Below are 19,555 nucleotides of genomic sequence, written 5' to 3'. Positions count from 1 at the left end.
ATCGCTTCAGGGATCATTGCCACTAACAAGCCAGGGTCTTACGACACTTTTGGAAGATGATTCCTGGTCAAGTTATTGGTTGTATGGTACATTAGTGTTCATTATTTCAAATTACATACTTATGACATTTTGGGGTATATAAATGCTAGTGTAATTTTGTTCGTGATAGGTTTGCTCTTAATATAACTAAGTATATTGAGATTTGAATTTAAAAGAATGATATAGGCAAATATTGAGAGTTCGTAATTAATAGCGATGCACAAATGGCCGAACAGTATCATAATTTATATTTATTTGAAGGTTCCTTAACTTACCAAAAATTATGGAACAGACTAACAAAAGATGACTGCTAGCATATGCTTTCAGTCATCTTTTGTCACATTGACCTCGTTTCTGCATCAGTTGTGTATTTGACATGTTCCTTGTGAAGGATCACAGGTTGACATACTTGTAGCAGTGTTTCCATACGTAATTTACGGAATAACAGGGTTGCGGCGATGTCGCGACACCTCGGGCGTCGCAGGCGACTTAATGAGTGCGTTGGTGGTACAAATTAGAGGCACATGTCGTGTCAGCCGGTATTCCGGCCACTTACTCTAAAGATGCAGGTGTCATGTTGGAGCAAATGTCACAAATATTCAAGATCTGTTTGTATTCGATGATCAAGTTTAGGAGCTCAAAATTAGTGGTCGCCTTTTTTTGTGAAATAGATTTCATCTCGAAAAATGTAAATTGTTGCAATGCCGCCAATAATATCCACCTGTGTACGATGTATTGTATAGGTATATTTTATTTTTATGTGCTATGGCAATAGCCATTTTCATGCGAGTATGTCACTTTTGTGTGAATATGGTTTATGTGGTGGAACAAAAACGTCGTTAACTAAGTGAATATGTTAACAATACATGCTCGTATACATCTCGCGAAACAATTTTACTTTTAATTATAATACTATTGAATGTAATTATTCAAAATTAGTCTTGATGAAAATGGCTTTGTAAATAGCATTAGGTAGAATGAGTGTAGGGGCAACAGAACGGAACGAGCGTTAGCGGGCGTGGCGCGGTGATGGATGGACCCGATTCCGCCGAAAAACACACCTAATTGGCTTTCCCATAGCTCAGGGACCGATGGCTATCGTGCCCACTTGAGAGCACACGTAATTATGTAGGTCAAAGCGTGGAAATCCAATGCATGTAAAACAATAAAATGTTTGAGTCCATTTTGGTATTTCTTTGCCTACAACATGTAGGCAACATCAGCTTTTGGGAGTTGGTAATTTATAAATAAAATTCATAATTAGCAATAAATTATCGGTAAAACGGAACTAGCGCTACGTTCGTTACCATTATAGTACGCAAGAAGTTACCGCCACGCAAGTGCGGGCTGGGCGTGTAGAAACGCGTGTAGAAACCGGCGGCGCCTAATTGTGGAACAAAAACTCCATGAAACCAACGAATTAATCATCAGTCCGCGACTTAACTACCTGTATTCGAATAATACTAAAATAAAAACGGCATTCATAAGCCTTGTAATTTCTCAACCTTGTGAATGTGGCCGTGGGTATTTTGCTTCGAATAGTTAATTTATTTCGTGATTAAAAGTAATACAGACGTCCTATGTCTTGTTTCTTGAATTGACAATGTTTGTGTATGATGACATATCATAATTTATTCTAGTTAATGGGAACATATTTATCATTTTAATTCGGATATAAGGGTTTTAGGATATTTATATAATAAGGTGAGCTTAGCGGGTTCAACCTACATAAATATGAATAAAATTACTTGCTCATACTTTTAGAGCATTCACTTATAATAAATTTGTGTCCAATTTTGGCGATGACGGCTCGCGTTTATGCGAGTATTGTCAGAAGCCAATTGTGAATAATAAATTGAATGGTTTATTTAAAACGTTACCGCACTTTACCTTGATCGTGTCAAATTATTATTGCTACATATTCCTAACAAAAGATATTAATCTTAAAGATTACTCTAACAATGAATTTTAGACTGCTTGCAAGAATGTTTAATTAATGAAAATATGGAAATTGCTAGTTTTGGTGTATGAGGAACCTCGCTAATGACGAATGGTTGTAATGATTAATGAACATTCGTTTGACCGTTTATTTAATAATGAGAATTATGAAAACGGCAAATACAACAGGGTCATTATTTTTCAAATTTTAAGAAATGCTGTATCTGGTTTTAATTAACTGGCAATATTTTGTTTTGTCCTATATATTAATGCGTAAACTAGTTTCATGTTTTCATATGCATTGGTAACATAGTGTTCATTCCTTACTGGAACTACGCGTTCCCGTGGGATTCGTGGTTAATGACTACGTACCTATGTACGGAAACAAAGCTGCGGGCTCAAGCTAGTAGTATGTAAACCCCTCTCTTAAACCCCTATATGTTGTACAAGTATTATTTATATTACTATCGTAGAACAGTTACCTATTTTAGAAATTACTGGCATTAAGAAACTCTCATCATCTCTTGGCACGAGATCATTCTGCATCACTGTCCGTTGGTTGTCATCGCCTCAGGTATGACGGATAGATAGATGGCGGAGTCAACCTCTACCATGAGAACCACTTTTTTAAATTAAGGTGTATGATATCTGAAATTTTTGTTAACCATTATGATTTTGTAAAAGGAAGGTACCTAGATAATTTTGCACCACTGTTCGTTAGTTGTTAATTCCTAAGTATATGTACCAAAATGACGAAATCTTTCTCTACCATGAATCACTTTAGTAAAAATTAACTTTTGAAACAAACCTCCATGCACTAAAATTTTTAGTTTTCTTATTAAACTTATTGCTCTACCGCGGTTCCGACAACTCAAAGAACTTCTTGTGTGTAACCCATTGATTTTATTAAAATGCATATTTCAACAGTCATATCAAAAACCAAAAGAATAAATTAATAATATTCATATATACTAAAGTAGGAGTTGTTAGAGCTGAATAAACCACACATACAGTTCAGTAATCATGAACATTTATCCCATTTATAACTAACACCAGGAATTATGTCGTTAGACATGCTGTTGCCGTATTTATTTATGCAACGTTCGACTCAAGTAGAGCAAGCAATTATAATGCACTTAAGGTGTGTGCACACGGTTTATCTTGCTCATGATCCGCTTTTTCTCGCATAACGAGGTGATTATGCGTTACGCGTTTCGATACCATAAACGCAATATTTTATAATTAACTGGCTCTGCGATGACGACCATTAAACAAAGGACATTCCATTTGTTATCTCCCTTTTTGACGTTTGTGTATCTGTTAATTGGGAGGCGTAGACTTTCAGTATTATACGACTTGGCAGTTAATGTATTGACAACCATTATCTCTATTTATTTATAATTAATATCTACGATGTTAATATATGTAGGAAAACAGTTATAAATATGCAATAGCGCAAATGTTAATGTCAACTCGTTTTCCGGGAACAATATTGTTTTTCAATGGATTATAAATTTGTATAACCGACAATCTGACAATTCACAGTAACGGAATTGAATTTTATATTCATCGACGTTACATTTCACGCTGTTATCTGCGAAATTCTTTCATTAATATTTCGCATTTATAATTTACATCTCTCGTGAACACTGGTAATAAAATTTAATAAAACGCTCAGCACTCCTGTCTTATGAACGACAACTAACATTAATTTTGGAACGATCATTTGCGTTTTAATTACTGTTGATGTTTTCTCGTCATTAATGTATATTTGAGAGATCCAACAATTTCTTAAACAAACTCTCGAGACAGGTGATTTGAGTAGGTAGTGGATGCGAGTGTAAAAGTGTAATATAAATTAATAACTTATACGTCGTCTGTGGACTCCCGCTGTGAGGGCCGCGCGAGTCCAACGCCATACTAACTCTACACAAGTTATAACAACTTCCCTACCTCAGTCCGTTTTGTGGTTTCCTACCGTATATTTATATAAAACTTACAAAAAAAAAAATAATTTCTGTGTGTTTTATTAATCAACTTCGTATCAATTTTCTTTTTACAGTTGTCTTACATTATTAACTTGTCAAAGCATACAAAGAAATGACGGCATTTGCGTTACTGGTAACTATCTAATTAACTATGTACCCACGGCCTTTTCGCGTTCTGTTTCAATGCAAGAACTTGAACATCTAATTAGTAGATAGACTAACAAGTAATATGGAAAATATTAAAAATAAATTACGAAATATGTCGAAGGCCTAAAATGTATGAAAGCGTCGCTAACGGTATGCCATCAATGTCGGCGTTATCGGCGCTAGAATCTATGACAAATCTATCGTGTAATAATATCCATAGCGAACGATATAATCAAAATCATCCACGACTTACGTTTATCTGTCGCCCATGACGTGTGACGATGTCGTTACTAGCTTCTCGTAAATTGTTTTTCTTGTTGACATAATGGTCAATATAAAGCATGCTTACGTTGGAAAATTAATCAGTAAAAAGAGGTTGCATTAAGAAATTGTTTTTCCATTTACACAGCCTTCCTTTAATATTCTCCAGGAACTTTATGAAAATACACTTTTGAAACAAATATTATCTTTTATGTGATTGTCACAATGATTTATAAAAAGGAACTCAAGCATATTTACTTGTTAAGTTTGTAACTATAAATGTACCTACTTACAAACTAACTTACGTTGGTATTTGTAAGTCATCTCTATGTACATATAAGTAATTATTATTGATCTACATTAAATGTGTAATGAAACAGCAGCCTTTACGGACCGATGTGAACACAAATAGAGTTAACGGTCAGTATACTTTGTGGCAATGTTACAGAGAATCCCATGAATTATTTTTATGTCATAATAAGGCCAATCGTACGAGAAGGGTGCGCGTCCGTGCATTTATAAAATAAAGAGAGCAGAGAGGTGCTTCTGTGTTTGAAAATGCCGACATTTTGATTATCTACTTCATCGCTTACAAATTATGAGAAAAACAGTTTTCTGAAAATTATATTTGGTGTATCTGTCTTATGTCGTTTGATGATAGATTTTTGGCTCTACGAGTACTACATCGGCTTGCATTTGCTTACTTCCTTGCGCAAATTAAATTTATCTTTGAAAGTCACAAAAATTTTTTTATAACTACAACAAAGTACTTAGGTTATATTGTTTGACGGCCTCTGTGGCTCAGCGGTAGTGCGCTTGTCTGCGTCAACCGGAGGTCCTGGGTTCAAATCCCGGGCAAGACATTATGAGAAACGAACTTTTTCTGATTGGCCTGGGTCATGGATGTTTATCTATATAAGTATTTATTATAAAATATTGTATCGTTGAGTTAGTATCTCGCAACACAAGTTTCGAACTCTCTTCGAGGCTAACTCAATCTGTGTAATCTGTCTGGAAAGTCTTAGATTTGGTTCATCATGAAAAAATTTCGAGGTACGTATTTTTATAGCAGGTTTAGGTAGGTTTTAGTTATTCTCCTTCGTGTGATGGTATTTGTGTGAAAGAAAACAATTCAAATTAAAAACTTTTATTCATTATTATGGAACACTTCATATCACTTAATAATTGTCATAAATTTGGTTTCACAACAAAAAAAAATTACTTAAAACATGTGAGCAGTTAAGTTGTTGTCAATCTGAGAAGTGATGCCCTTCATTGAGAGGTGCACATTCAGACCCCTCTAGGTTTAACTTGCTTCATATTTTAAGTAAAGTTGTAGGTAATCCAATGTTTGAATATATGTAAGTGTTTACTCTGTATTATTTATATTTTGTATTCCAACGGAAACCGGTGGGCCTGTCCCGGATCCATCGGTTTTATTGCTTATAATTTCATCGTTTATGCCCATCGATAAAAACTAAGTTTTTGCTGATTTATATTTTGATAGTGGCGTAAGATTGGTAAATAAAATACGGCTATGAAATCTTAAAAAAAGCTATTAATTCGAATAAGTAGCGTTCATTTAAAACCTTTTCATTGTCTTGTAAAGAAATCATACTTTTTGTAAGTTCCTTATTGATTATATGTGTTACGAACTCCTTAGAGTATTCCGAACTCCTTTGTAAAGGACAAGAACTTTGTATTTTAAAATAAGAAAAATAATAAATAAATGACAGTCTGTTTTTAAGCGTACATCATCTTTTATTTACCAGCGCAAATATTTTATTATTTTCAGCAAATTTCCTATAATATGGATGACATATTCATTCTTCAAGTAGGTATTTTGATGATGTGATATGATACATTATCTGTTGACGGAATTTTATTGTTCTTTAACTAATGTTATTAGACATTTCTATATATTTAATATCTATTCGATAGTTACTTGGCATGTATTTATACAATAATTATAGGTACCTAAATGCGAATGTTCGCGGATTGGTTGGTACACGGAAACGGTAAATTATAACATTTTACAGAAATACAGATCAGAATTGGGCTAGCAAATGATAAATTACATTTATTTTAAAACCCCTTTTGAAGTTAATGCAACTCTAACAATTTGTAGCTTTATATTAATGTTCACAGTGATTTAATATATATTTATTAACACTACCGTATAGAAGCATTTCGAATGCATTTATTTTGTTTTGAAGTTGATAAAAAGAAAGGGTATTAGTTTCTTTTGTAAAGCCTAACGGACTATACAATTTATTAATCGACATCTGAAAAATCACCGTAAAGCATACATTATGCGAGGTGAACAGTTGATTTAAGATGAATACGATTATATATTTGTAACATCATTACTAAGAAATCAGCCTTATTGCAAGTGATGTACCCAAGACGCGAGTCGAGGCTTCTTATTGTATGCAAATATTACTGATGTGAGAGATCGAACTCATTTAGCAAACATATGATTCTTAGGCTCACTTGTGACGTGATGCCAATGATACGGAGCTGTTCGAATTAATCAAACATTAATGATAGCTTCTTATAGCTTGTGAGGCCATAACACAACTGGACCTGCCACGCGGGGGGCGTCCTCAACGACATTACATTTCTCACTTTGATTCTGTGGTTTTATTTGTTTTACTCGACATCGACTCACTTCATTTCAATTGGTCGTCGTTTTTTCATAATCCTCTTTTTTTCATTCCAAAGTGACGTTTATCGTGACTCCCTGGCTGGCGACGAGCACCTCTAGTTAAATGACGATTTACCAGTTTTTCATCCGATGTCAGTCTGTTTACGAGCGAGAATTTTATTTGGATATATTTTATTGCCACCAATGTTATGATGAACGTTTACGTGCCTCTGAGTTATTTTAATGTTCCATTTGAATTTGTGAACTTGAGATGCGACGGCCAATAAAAGATGAAATTGATAAAGGTGTACTTACATATCGTTATTACGGTTCGTTGAGTTATTTCTTTAGGAAATATTTTTATTACACATTAAATTGTTTGAATAACCAGATAGGTAGGTACCTACCTATTTGGTTGTGCACTGTCTTTATAGAAAAATATTATCAAGGCTAATTAATTTAATAATTCATGTTTCTAGAAAACTTATAGAAATGATAAACATATGAAACTAAAGTAGGTAGGTAGATAGATTCTACTTATTTATTATTATTAGATGCATGGACAACGACTTGATTCAGATAATTCTATAGAATTTAAATACACAAATATTCGAGAAAAAATCAACCGAAATCAGTCCTCCCTGTGCCCTACTAAAAACCTTAACAATATTATCAGACATTCGCAAGGATAAAATAAAAAATGTTTTCATTAAAATACGGCGTGCAAATAGGACTTTACTATATTTATGAATGTGATTTTAACATAACAAACAAGCTGTTGTCCGCGGACCGATAACGAATGTAAATGTGAAGAAATCCGCTTCTTTAGAGGGTCATTTCTCATCGCTTACCGCCGCTGTTGACTTAGCAGAGGACAACCGCGGACACAAGTACTCTTATTAGTTTTTTTTGTATGATTAACAATGACGTATTTTGATAGCCATGTTCGATAATTGAATCTTACAATTGAAGCGACATAGTTCAATTTGTTTTTGACGTAAATAAAAAGTTATGGAAATATAAATAACTTGAGGCCGCCCGCGACTTCGTCCGCATGGAAACCCTATCAATCCCGCGGGAACTCTGGAATAAAAAGTAGCCTATGTGTTATTCTGGGTCTTCAGCTACCTACATACCAAATTTCATGGTAATCGGTTCAGTAGTTTTTGCGTGAAAGAGTAACAAACATCCATACATCCATACAAACTTTCGCCTTTATAATAGTAGTAGGATTTAACTTAATTTATTACCAGGCCGTATCTAAATATACTTTGCAAGTATTTTGTAAACTAGTGGTTACAAATATTATACGAGTATAATTTGGATCAAAGAACTGTAAAAACCCATAGTAGGTACTCAAAATCCTATAACTTTTGTTTTTTCCAAGCATTTTCAATCTAAGCGACTGCAACAAATCCGATAAGCGTTCTCAATTAATAAATTGATTGAGAATATAAACAAAATTTGTGTCAACATGGAGTACCTAACCGTTGCGTGGAAGGTACAAATGGCCCAATTTGTCGGCGTGGCGGTGCGGAGGCGAAAATCCGGCGTAAGCCGCCAACTCCGCGCTAATCGAAATATCGACAAGCGGGTTATTGACGACTCGCCTTCGCCCTGTCCGGTTTATTGTATTTTTGAGGAAAATAAATAACTTATTTATTATAATATAAATATTTTTGGTGCTTATTGGTATATATTTTTTTGTATTTGTTATCAATTTCACTTTTGTGCACACCAGTACTTAAATATAGGCGTAAGTGCTTACTGGCTACCGTGTTATTTATTTGAATTCGGAAGGCTGTTCTATTAGTCATAAGGTGTTTAAATTCATTAATATTTTTTGTTAATATATTTTGCTAATAATAGTAGTTTGCTTTTGAATAACCAAATAAACAAAAAAAATAATAATGTCCTTTTCACTTGCCGAGATTTTATAATGCTTTGATTATTTATATCGTCAGTATTGTAGTTTGTTTTAATCGGAGTTTATGTCAAACTAATTTCACACGCCGTGCGTCCTGCTGGGTCGACAGCTCGCGGCCATCTGCCTCAGTACGAACGCCATATTCCGCCCCTCCCTACGACCCACCCAACGCCCCACCGCAAAATTACACCTTTCTGGCCCTTTCACCACGAAACCATTCATTGTCATATTCTTCAGATAATAAAGATTAATATCGGGTGGCAAGCGATCTGAGAGCTCTCCGGTGGGTTGGCGGGTCTACCCTGCGCTCTGTTCAGTACAGTACGGACCGTACTATGTCATTGCCTGCGTAATAGACGCTTTCCAATATTGAAAATGTGTAATCATTTTTATTTAATATATTATCATTATTTACATATTTAAAATTTTAGGTTATTAATTAATGAGAGGTTGTTAAGAATTTCAAGTGACTTGCGAATCTATTTTCAGGGTTTTAAAAAGGTATTCTACTAAAAACTTTTAGGTACTATAGTAAGTCTGACCTAATAAGTAACAACTACTAGTAGTAAAATTAAGTCACTACTAATATAGTACTCGGCAATAATAGCTTATTGCCAACAAATGATTAAATATAAATACATAATTAGGTAAGTTAATGTAGTACTTCATTGATTAAATGTGACTATCTTATTAATTTAATAAATGTAAGTATTTTAAAGAATACTTCTAAGATAATCTAAGTGGGATTCAGTGGAACCAACCTACTACATACCTATGTTGGCAATAAGCTCTTATCATCAGTGGATATTATCAATGAATTAGAGACGAAATGAAAATGGGTTTTGATTTCCGGGCAAGGTAGTTAATTAAAAGGCGCAGGTGAGCATATTAGAGGTAACGTACCTAATGATACGAGCCACGCCCTGCCTGATACTGATTTGTCCGGGGTTCGAAACATGGTAGATAACTTTTTTGTTAAAATTCCAAATAAATTATTCAATATTTTTTTATACCTATATGACATTTTTGAAATGAACATTCAAAAGATAAAAAAATAAAAATTTGTGAACAGATCTTGTAACTGTGTCCTTTTTTGTTATTTTAGAAAATACTTATTCTTTATTCAATCTTTAATACATTGTTACAAAACATAAGAACAAAGACAGAATCTCAGCTAGGTAGATGGCAAATGTAAAGCCGTTGTTAGTTGCATTATTACTTCGAGCTTTGACAGACTTAGGAGTAAATTATTAGTTTATAAGCCGAAGTAGTACCTACTCACCTATTAGGGTTGATTCTTACAAAAAGAAAAGCATATAATATGGCACTATATTTTAATAGTCCTAGTCTAAAAATCTTTATTTGCACATAAGTACCTAGGTACTAAGTTTATACCGAGTTACTCCAACACATATTTAATTTCTCAATTAACATTTCTTTTCAAAGTGAGTCGGCGCTTTTGCTTCACCATTAACGCAATTACAATTAAAAATAACTAATTACCATGAGGTAGTGAAATTAATTAATTTACAGAGTTTAATTATCTCATCGAGCCAGTAAAGGCATGAACAATTTGCCGGGAGGCTTATCGGCTCGTCACATCGCCCGACAGACGCCCAATTAATTACAACAATGTACCCAGTCTCACAAAATATGGAGAGTAAAGAAAGTTAATGAAGTTAAAAAGCCCTTCATTCCGGAATGCAACCGTATTCATAAAATATTATTATTTCATTGTTACCAGCAAAAAATCTAGTTTCGATGTGATTTTTTGACGTGTAAAGACGCGTGTTATTATTTTAACAATTACGTGTTTCACTTGACTGCTGTTAAGTCTCTTCTCTTTCCTTACTCGTAAATGTCCGTCAGTAATTATGAATTAGGTATTTCAAATATTTTACATTATACGTAGGTCGCGGTAGGTGTGTACGAGTAGGTATTAGACTTTATTTCTATAGCCTCGTTGATTTTTTAACTGCGATGAGAAATCACATACACTATTATAACTGATAAAATGGTAGTAATTAACGTAACAAGTAGATCTTGTCGAAATTTTGAGCCTTTTGATGGGCATTTCAAAGATGCTGAATTGTTGATACTTACGCCAGTGTGCCTTCTGAATTATCTTTCTTGATAATCGCTTACGAAAAGCATGTGTAATAATTGGCACTTACATACCTACTTAAATTACTAAATACCTAAATCTATCTAATGGCTACATTCAGTGTTTAACCACTGTAGGAGTTAGGGCAGCTACTCCTTATATAAGTGTATATGAGTTTACCTATAATGAACTATTATGGTTTATATGCTGCTTTCCAAAAAAAATTGAAATTAACTAAATTTGGCCCAAAATTAGATAAGGTTATGAGACCTAACACGGATATCTTTGCAAGAATTCTCCGAGTCATCACAGGGGTAAAGCCTAGTCAAAAAGCTCTAAGTGAATTGAAGTCATTATTTTTGTATAAGGTTAAAAACTTTTCTACCAATTCCTTGGTACATACAGATTGGATCTTAATGTAAGGAAAAGACATAGTTACATTTGTTCCAGGAAATTCCTATGAGAACGAAGCCCCGGGTAAAAGTCGCCTAACTGCAATGCATTTAATAGTTTACCGTATACTACAAGTATGAGATACGAGAGGATCTATCCATCCATTAGCATATTCTCCAGACTGCCAGTTCCGAACATCTGTCTTCGGTATAACGCATCACTTGTTTGCATAATTTCGACGTCTTGTTTTATTACGGCCTATCTACCGTCTCCTGAATTAGGCACAGACACGTTTACCAGAGTGGAATATTAATTCGATGCATATCATGTACTTACTAAACCAAATTGCAGTGGATTACAAAAGCTTATCTGCATAATAATCTGGATTATCAGTGAGCTTTTTTATATAACTGTAGTATGTAATTAAAATGCCATATTGAATTGATTTACCTAATCATAACGATGTATTCCCTCGTAAATATTTCTATTTTAAGTTTGGATAAGTGTGAGTTGACATTATTGAAGAAAATGCTGCAGTGCTGTTTGTTACCGCTTCTTCTGCAATGAAGCGGTACTAAACTTAGTTTTAAGTAATTTATTTGACGTGAACTAATGTTGTGAAACCAAAAGACATGACAATTATTAAGTGATGTTGAAATGTCTCATAATAATGAATAGAAATTTTTAATTTTAATTTTAATTCGCGATGTTAAAACGATTACGAAAATTGTTAAATCTAAAGGATTTCAACTTTATCTCAACCCAATAGGTATTCGTTGATAAGTCTCGATAGCCCAGTTTAAATAGATGGAATTGAGATATTAAGAGTTAGTGACAGGTTGCTATTCCCATCGTCAGAGAATGATCCTAAGTTCATAAGTTTTTGATAGGCTTTTGCAATCTGCCTGAGAAAAGAATCTGCTCGCACACATACATATGTATAATTGCGTCTTCATCCCTTGCGGAGAAAATAGAGACCGGCCATGTCAGTCTTGATAAGACTAAGGAAACATTCAGCTGAATGACTTAAGATGTCATTGACATTCAAATATTGACAGATTAGTATTTATAGCCCATACCCCTAAAAGAATAATCCCAAGCTTATAAACCCCTTTCTTAGTCTCCTTATAATGACATCCTTGGGAAATTTATTAATAAAAATAATTTTATTCGCAGATCGTCCTGAACTCAATGCACCGGTACCAACCCCGGATTCACCTGGTGAAGATCCGGGAAGGAGCGGGGCCGATCACGGATCTGTCGAGGGAACAGCATCGGACCTTTGTGTTCCCAGAAACGGTGTTCACTGCCGTTACCGCCTACCAAAACCAGCTAATAACCAAATTGAAAATCGATTCTAACCCGTTCGCCAAAGGGTTTAGAGACTCTTCGAGGCTAACAGATTTTGATAGGTAAGTTATATTAATTATTAAAAATTATCTTAGTAGTTGTGCTATGGTAACATGATTGAGCCCGGGTCCTTAGGGGCTACCGATTTTTATACGGAGCGTCAATTTTGAAAACAGAAACAAAACCATTACAACGATGAGTCTAAGGATTTTATTTACAATCGGTTAACTGTCTGATAAAGTTTTTAAAAAATCTGCCAAATTATTGATATCAATTTGTTCATAATTTAAATGATGGTCAATGAACATTTTATAGCGCTTTTTATATGTTTGTCATATCGATGGATTCAAAAATCGGTATAACTGACGTGCTCTCGTCCCACATGTGTTTAGCCAAAGTGGCCCTAAGCCCCAAATACTCGGGGCGAGTTTGATAAATTGGCAGGTTATTAGCAACAGTTGAAAGGCATTAGGACGGCCGCCCTGCAATTTGGGCGAAGTTTTAACATGAATAAAAGATTAAAAATGCACTATCTTACTTGATTGCCGGGCTATCCGATTTTGATTAATTCGTAGCATCATAAAACAGCAGTAATAGAGTAAGTGACCGTGATGGTAAGCACTCATAAACAAAATAAATGATATTTTATTAGAAACGCACAGAAATTACAAAAATTTTGCCACTTTGTGGTTTTTGTAATAATGATTATCGATTCCGTTCTTTTGTTATTTTTCTATAGATTTTGTATTACTAATATTTCAAATGATATTTAAACAGGCGAACGCATAAAAAGGACTAGCAAATGAACACTGTTTTTTTTGTTAAGTATTGTATAAATAAATACAACATAAAACTATATGACGTCATTTAGTAAGGATTACAGGTTGTATAACTGGTAGCTATTAACGTCACAAGTGTCAAAGGTATAAATTTTATAAGAGTGCTATTTGTTTGATGTTTGTTAAAATCATAAAATACCGTACAACCACATCGTCGTCATCGTTGGGTATTGGTGTCTGTTGCTTATAGCCATCATAAAATGAATTGCAGCCATGTTGAATTACCTATTGGCTTTGTAAAATTTTAAGCAAAACACAAATAACACACAATATGTCAGTATTACAGACAATACTACGTAGTATTCTAGTCTATTATAGACATATTGCTATTTTCCATTACCGTAAAATAAAAATAAAAATCAGTACATATAATGCTTAAAACCATGTTTATAATAAGGGATATTAAAATCTTATCGAGAAATAAAGCTTTTGTTAAATGGTTTAAACATAAAAAAATTGTAAATTGTAACTACATATTTGTATAAACTATTTAATAATAAACGAACACACTTTCCTCATACCTTGATAAGCATAGTATTAGAGTATTACTGGTTTTTCTTATATTTCGAAAATTTAATTCCGGTTTTTATAACTTAGGAAAAACAATTCATAAATAACTATTCGAGATATCTTAGCATCGTCTTACGATTATTTGTATGTGAGTCTAGTATTATTTTTAAATTACGATATGTAATTGATGTTATTTCGCAAAACCAAAACGTTTTCCACTCATTAACATGAAGGTGTGGGTAATCGTCTGGCGTGTAAGGTGAGAATTTGCCGAAAGGCACGATAGCCGAGGGCCGACTTGCGTCATCACTACCTCTTGTATCCGTCTATAGAATTATGTAATAACAATTGAAAACATTTTTATATCTTGACAGTTCAACAAAATAAGCTTAAGATAAAGATTTCGGTTAAAGCAATCTTGTCTTACATTAAGGTACCGACCTACATACTAAGGTACATACAGTCACGTCCTCGCGCCCCACGGGGTAGATAGAAACAACAGCCTTGAAAAAACTGTAAGACAATGATAAAGGTACTCCCTGATCTTCTGATACGTATTCTCAAAGCTATATGAAAAAGAATTCTCATCTCTACTAAAGGCAAATAAAATCGATTTGTAGGCACATATAGACGTGAAGTGCAAGTGAAATCTCGTCTGTGTAAATTCACCGAGAATGCATGGTTGGGGAGTGAAAGACGGGATGAGACCACGTCAACGGCGGAGCCCACGGCGGCGGCGCGCGTAATCACAGGGCCCGCTCTTCATTATGCCCTAAACGACAAATTAAACCGCATTTCTATTATCTGGCCATCGGTGTGATGCACTTCGTCTGGACCGGTTTCGTCGGCGATGAATACCGATCTTTTATCGGGTGTTTCCTTCAGCAGTTTTTAACTTTAAATCGTTTACATTCGCAGAAAATCTAAGGATTTATGCTAAAGAACAAGTTTTTATATTTACAAAATAAGGACGACCATTTTATGTATCATATAGAATGAGAGGCTCACACTTGAAAAGGCATCGAGTAAGTCAAGTCGGTTAAATAAGTTCACATGCCAAGTAAGTTGCAAAACAATAACGTTGGTTTCCACTACATGCTAACATAAAAAAATAATCATCATCGAAGTCCATTCACTTACATAACATCCGTGATCAGCGGAATTATCGGTCTATTAATAATCTAATCTCCAAGGCGTCAGAGCACGGCTACCGATTTGTATTAATTGATACAGCACGCCCGCGATGATAGTTCGGAGCTAGTGATTGACGTCTAATTCGAGATGTTATCGATGCAATTATGCCTTCTTCCAGCGAGCTGCTACCGTGCCACCGCGACCGCACTTACCCACGTTCATAAACGTCCCATTGAAACCTTTAAGTGCCCAGATACGCATCTCAATATGTTCGAGCGATGGGAAAATGAAAATTGATTTTATGACGGCGAGAAAAAAAATCAACGGCTTCGATATGGCATATAAATTTGTGTCAAGTTGATATTTATAATTTTTTATAAAGGTTCAAGAAACTACAATGTTTTTGCAATTATTAATTGTAGACTCTTTATTTATTTAAAATAGACAGCGGACATTAACATGCTACCGTGTGCTCGAGAATGTTCAGTTTAATAATTTATGATATTCTGACTAAATATTGTAGACTAAATATTTTACCTGCATGAAAATTAACTGTCACTGAGTATGTAGCGGATACAATCTTAAGATTTTAATAGCCACTTTAGTAACATTACCTATTGTTTGTTTGTACGCCTGATGAGGCTCTCTACTTTGATTATTAAATTCACACCATAAATATGAATGTTTTGAACAACTGTCTAACGGCATCCAACTATAATGATTTCCTTTGCTGACGTCCAAAATCGTCAGACAATAAATATGATGAATTGCCATTGTGTGAGAATCGGGCGGTGTAGTTTGGTGATTTGGTGTAGCAGTCCCGGCGGTTTTACATCCATTAATTAATACGATACGCCCCTCGCTCAATCAGAGTCGATATTTAGCGGACGAGGCGAGGAGTTTTATTTATGTTCGCACGCATCTCTTTGATAATTGCATGCAATTCACGTGCAATATGCGCTAGACGTATTTTAACGACTACTATTTTAGCCCCGGTTTTTGTGTTTTACGTTATATATAACAAGTCTGTTTACTGTGCAATGAATAAATTTAATTATTTTTATATTATTAATAAAAAATATAAAAGTACAGTTATATGCGAGATAACTTCAAACTGCAATGTTTCCGATCCGTTGAGTGTTGGTTTCAACAATTTGCATGATAATGTCCTGTGCATGTTGAAGGCATGCGAATCTCGAATATCGATAAAGTAATTACATATAATGATATTCGTAATAATTCTCTATACATCATCTTATGTATCTTAGTATTGTTACTAAGCTAAATAATATTCTACTCCTCTAGTACGAATACGTGAGAGGTAAAATTTAAATGCAAAAGCAACTAACATAATCTACTCAAGAAGCATTCAATCACTTTGATTTATTCAAAAATTAACGTTTAAACCAGCAAATAGGTACAGGCGGGCTTATCACTAAGTAATAAAACGTAAAGGAAACAATATTTCATTTTTTATCAGATTGCAGCATTATGCACTCGCAAGAACAATATCGATAAAGTGGAACGTAGTGAGATATCGATAAGCATTCGCAAGCGCGGCACGGCTCATTCCTATCGGCGGGCTCTTAGAACCGCCGCCCTGTAATTTGCCGGCCGAGAGTGTTGGCTATTACTGCTGATACCGAGATCATAATAAATACGCCATTAACGCCCCAGAGCCCCCGAAACGACATAACCACACGGGCTAACAGAACGGACTTGGCCGCATGTGGCCTTTCTTTCTGACACGACGTGTAAATTTCAGAACGTTAATGTTGTGGAATGTGTTATGCGAATGATTTTAATTTATCACTTGCTATTAGTTATTTTAAACATGGTGATTACAAATCAATTTTATGTGTTTATGATTTATTATTAAGATTGGTATAAAATTAAAACTTAACGTCGGAACTTTTCACTCAATGAAGACAACATCTGCATAATTACTTACATTGATTAATAATAATAATAACTGCAAAATTTTTCTCTCAAATTTCGATCACGTGAAGCTCTATAACTTATAATAAATGTTTTATAATGATTGAGGTTGACTAGAAAGCTTCGTGCTAGATAATATATGGTTACGATAACATTAACACCAGCTATTATTCGTTTTTATAGAAATTAGAGTGTTTAAAAAATCTATGTTCGTTTCCTTTCGTGTGTGGGCACTACCTGTTTTAATTTCTGGGTGGACGCCGGCGCCCGCGGCCGTCCAGCGTTGCGGTGATAGATTAAATTGGACACGGCATCTCGTGATGTCATGCCAATTTCGAACCCCACCTCGAACGAGCCGTGTCGTCACGCTCATTTACCGCTCACCTTCGCATCTCGAGATCCAAACGTGCAACATTAACAATAAACAACTCTCCAGTTCCCGTGAATGGAATTTTCTTAGGTAGGTATCGAAGCGAAATAACCGAATCGTTCCGTTTCTATTGACAGGGCGTGCGAGATGCATTAACTATGCTTTAGTTTGTCGATAGTTTCGAAGAGAGGCGAAAATAGCGAATTAGCGGGAAGCGTGCTCGGTGGCGGTCGCGACAACCTCCAGGAATCGATAAAGGGCATAACTGCTGCGAGCGCTGTGCTGGCAATAAAGGGTCGAGCCGCGACGCGACGCCTCGTTAACTCGGAGTACGCTCATAAAGCCGCTTCGACGAAACAATCGGTGCAGATATTGTGCAGATTGAATAGAACTTATGTCCTCACATCGCTATTAAAGTCATTGTTACCTTGAGGTGCTGTTTTATTGTAATGTTTGTTTATAAGAAACCATGACGTATCATCTACTGAGAAATATGAACATCTAAGGGCCGGGAACTCATTATGTTTTATGATATACATACGAAAACAGACGTTCTCATCGGTGGTCGCCCGTCTTTCTCAGAACTGTTTTATAGACTACGGACCACTGAAAACCGACGAACGCGTAGACTCGCGAAACTTCTGTTTTCGCGGAATTCGGATCGCGGATCTATATCAAGTTAACTTAAAATAAAGTAAGGACTTCTAAGCCAAAAGTTGGTTGAAATAATATTTACCAAGTCCAAAAAATTTTTACGTAAATGTTTGGTAATGATTTTAAAATGTAATTTTTTCTTTGTTCCGCAGAGATCCAATGGAGTTAATGCTAATGGAGCAGCAATTACTGCGCTCACCGCTCAGGCTGTATGCAGGTGGCGCCGGTTCGACTGGCAGCGACGAAGACGCGGAAAAACGAGCTGCTTGGGCGCGGACTCCCCCCGCGCTGCAGCTGTTGGCTTTAGGAGGCCGCGCCTGGCCTTCCGCGTGGCCGCAGCCGCTCTCCTTACCTCCTGACTTATGGCTCCAGAAACCTCCAGCACCTCTTCGGTACTGTCCGTATCCGCCTCCGGCTCACCCGAGCGCCCAGCCCTCGAGACAGGACCACACTTCTTCACCACGGCATCCACTATGAACCATTCCATTGACTTTGAGAAATTAAAATGTGCTGTGACATATGGGCCACGTTCATTTATTGATGAAGTTAATGCCGTTCCATGGCTTGTCGCCATTAACTTGATGAGCGAAACGCCCATAAAGACTTTAAATATTTAAAGTGAATTTTATAATAGTACCTTAATAGAGAAATGTACGTATTGAATAAATTGTAAGTAAGAACTATTAAAGCATTATGTCAAGGTTCCTACCCGAAGTAAAATATTTGGAATATATTGTAACTAATTAACGTAGATTGTTGTAACAGTTACCTCCAGTCGGCACAGATTGTAATAACAATATAATTATATTGTGTTGTGACAACAACTTCTTGGTATGCAGCATAAAAGAAATGTTAGAATTACAAAATTGTGTATGTACCTACTTATTCAATAATAATATGATGGAATTTTTAACAGTTGTAAATGAAACTTCATAATCTCTAGGCAAAACAGTTTGAAAATAAATACACCAAACATATACAATACACTTCTGAAATGTACAGATAATATCTGCCGCGATTAATGTAAAACATTCCTAATAGCTTTAAATTTACACATAAAATTATTGAGAAATCAGAATAAAAATAGGTTGTAGGTACAATGAATATTCATGAGACGTTTGGAAAAAGAAGTAAATAAATCCCGTTTTCATATTGCGCAATTATGTGTGATTTATCAAAGTCCCTATGTGTAAGAATCTTTAGAAACTAGCTTATGAGCTTTCGAAGGAAATTAATAAAATCTTCCATTAGAAAATGCCATTGTCATTTCAAGCTTTGTGAAACAATTTTTTACTAAAATTCATTGATTGTACCTA

General features: G+C 35.1%; 1 protein-coding gene across 1 annotated transcript in view; it reads left to right on the top strand.

Annotated features, from left to right (window-relative positions):
* The window catches only part of LOC106143673 (T-box transcription factor TBX20), a 53,668-nt gene extending 34,443 nt beyond the window's left edge, over positions 1–19,225 (top strand). The window contains exons 5-6 of the mRNA XM_013345807.2: positions 12,621–12,856; positions 18,392–19,225. Coding sequence (XP_013201261.1) covers positions 12,621–12,856; positions 18,392–18,716 — 561 coding nt within the window. The 3' untranslated portion in view covers positions 18,717–19,225. The remainder of the gene's footprint in view (positions 1–12,620; positions 12,857–18,391) is intronic.
* The last annotated feature ends 330 nt before the right edge of the window (positions 19,226–19,555 follow it).

The sequence above is a fragment of the Amyelois transitella genome, chromosome 2 (genome assembly GCF_032362555.1).
Source record: "Amyelois transitella isolate CPQ chromosome 2, ilAmyTran1.1, whole genome shotgun sequence".
NCBI lineage: Eukaryota > Metazoa > Arthropoda > Insecta > Lepidoptera > Pyralidae > Amyelois > Amyelois transitella.
The sequence above is the reverse complement of the archived record's forward strand: the minus strand, read 5'-3'. Positions and strand labels throughout refer to the sequence as shown.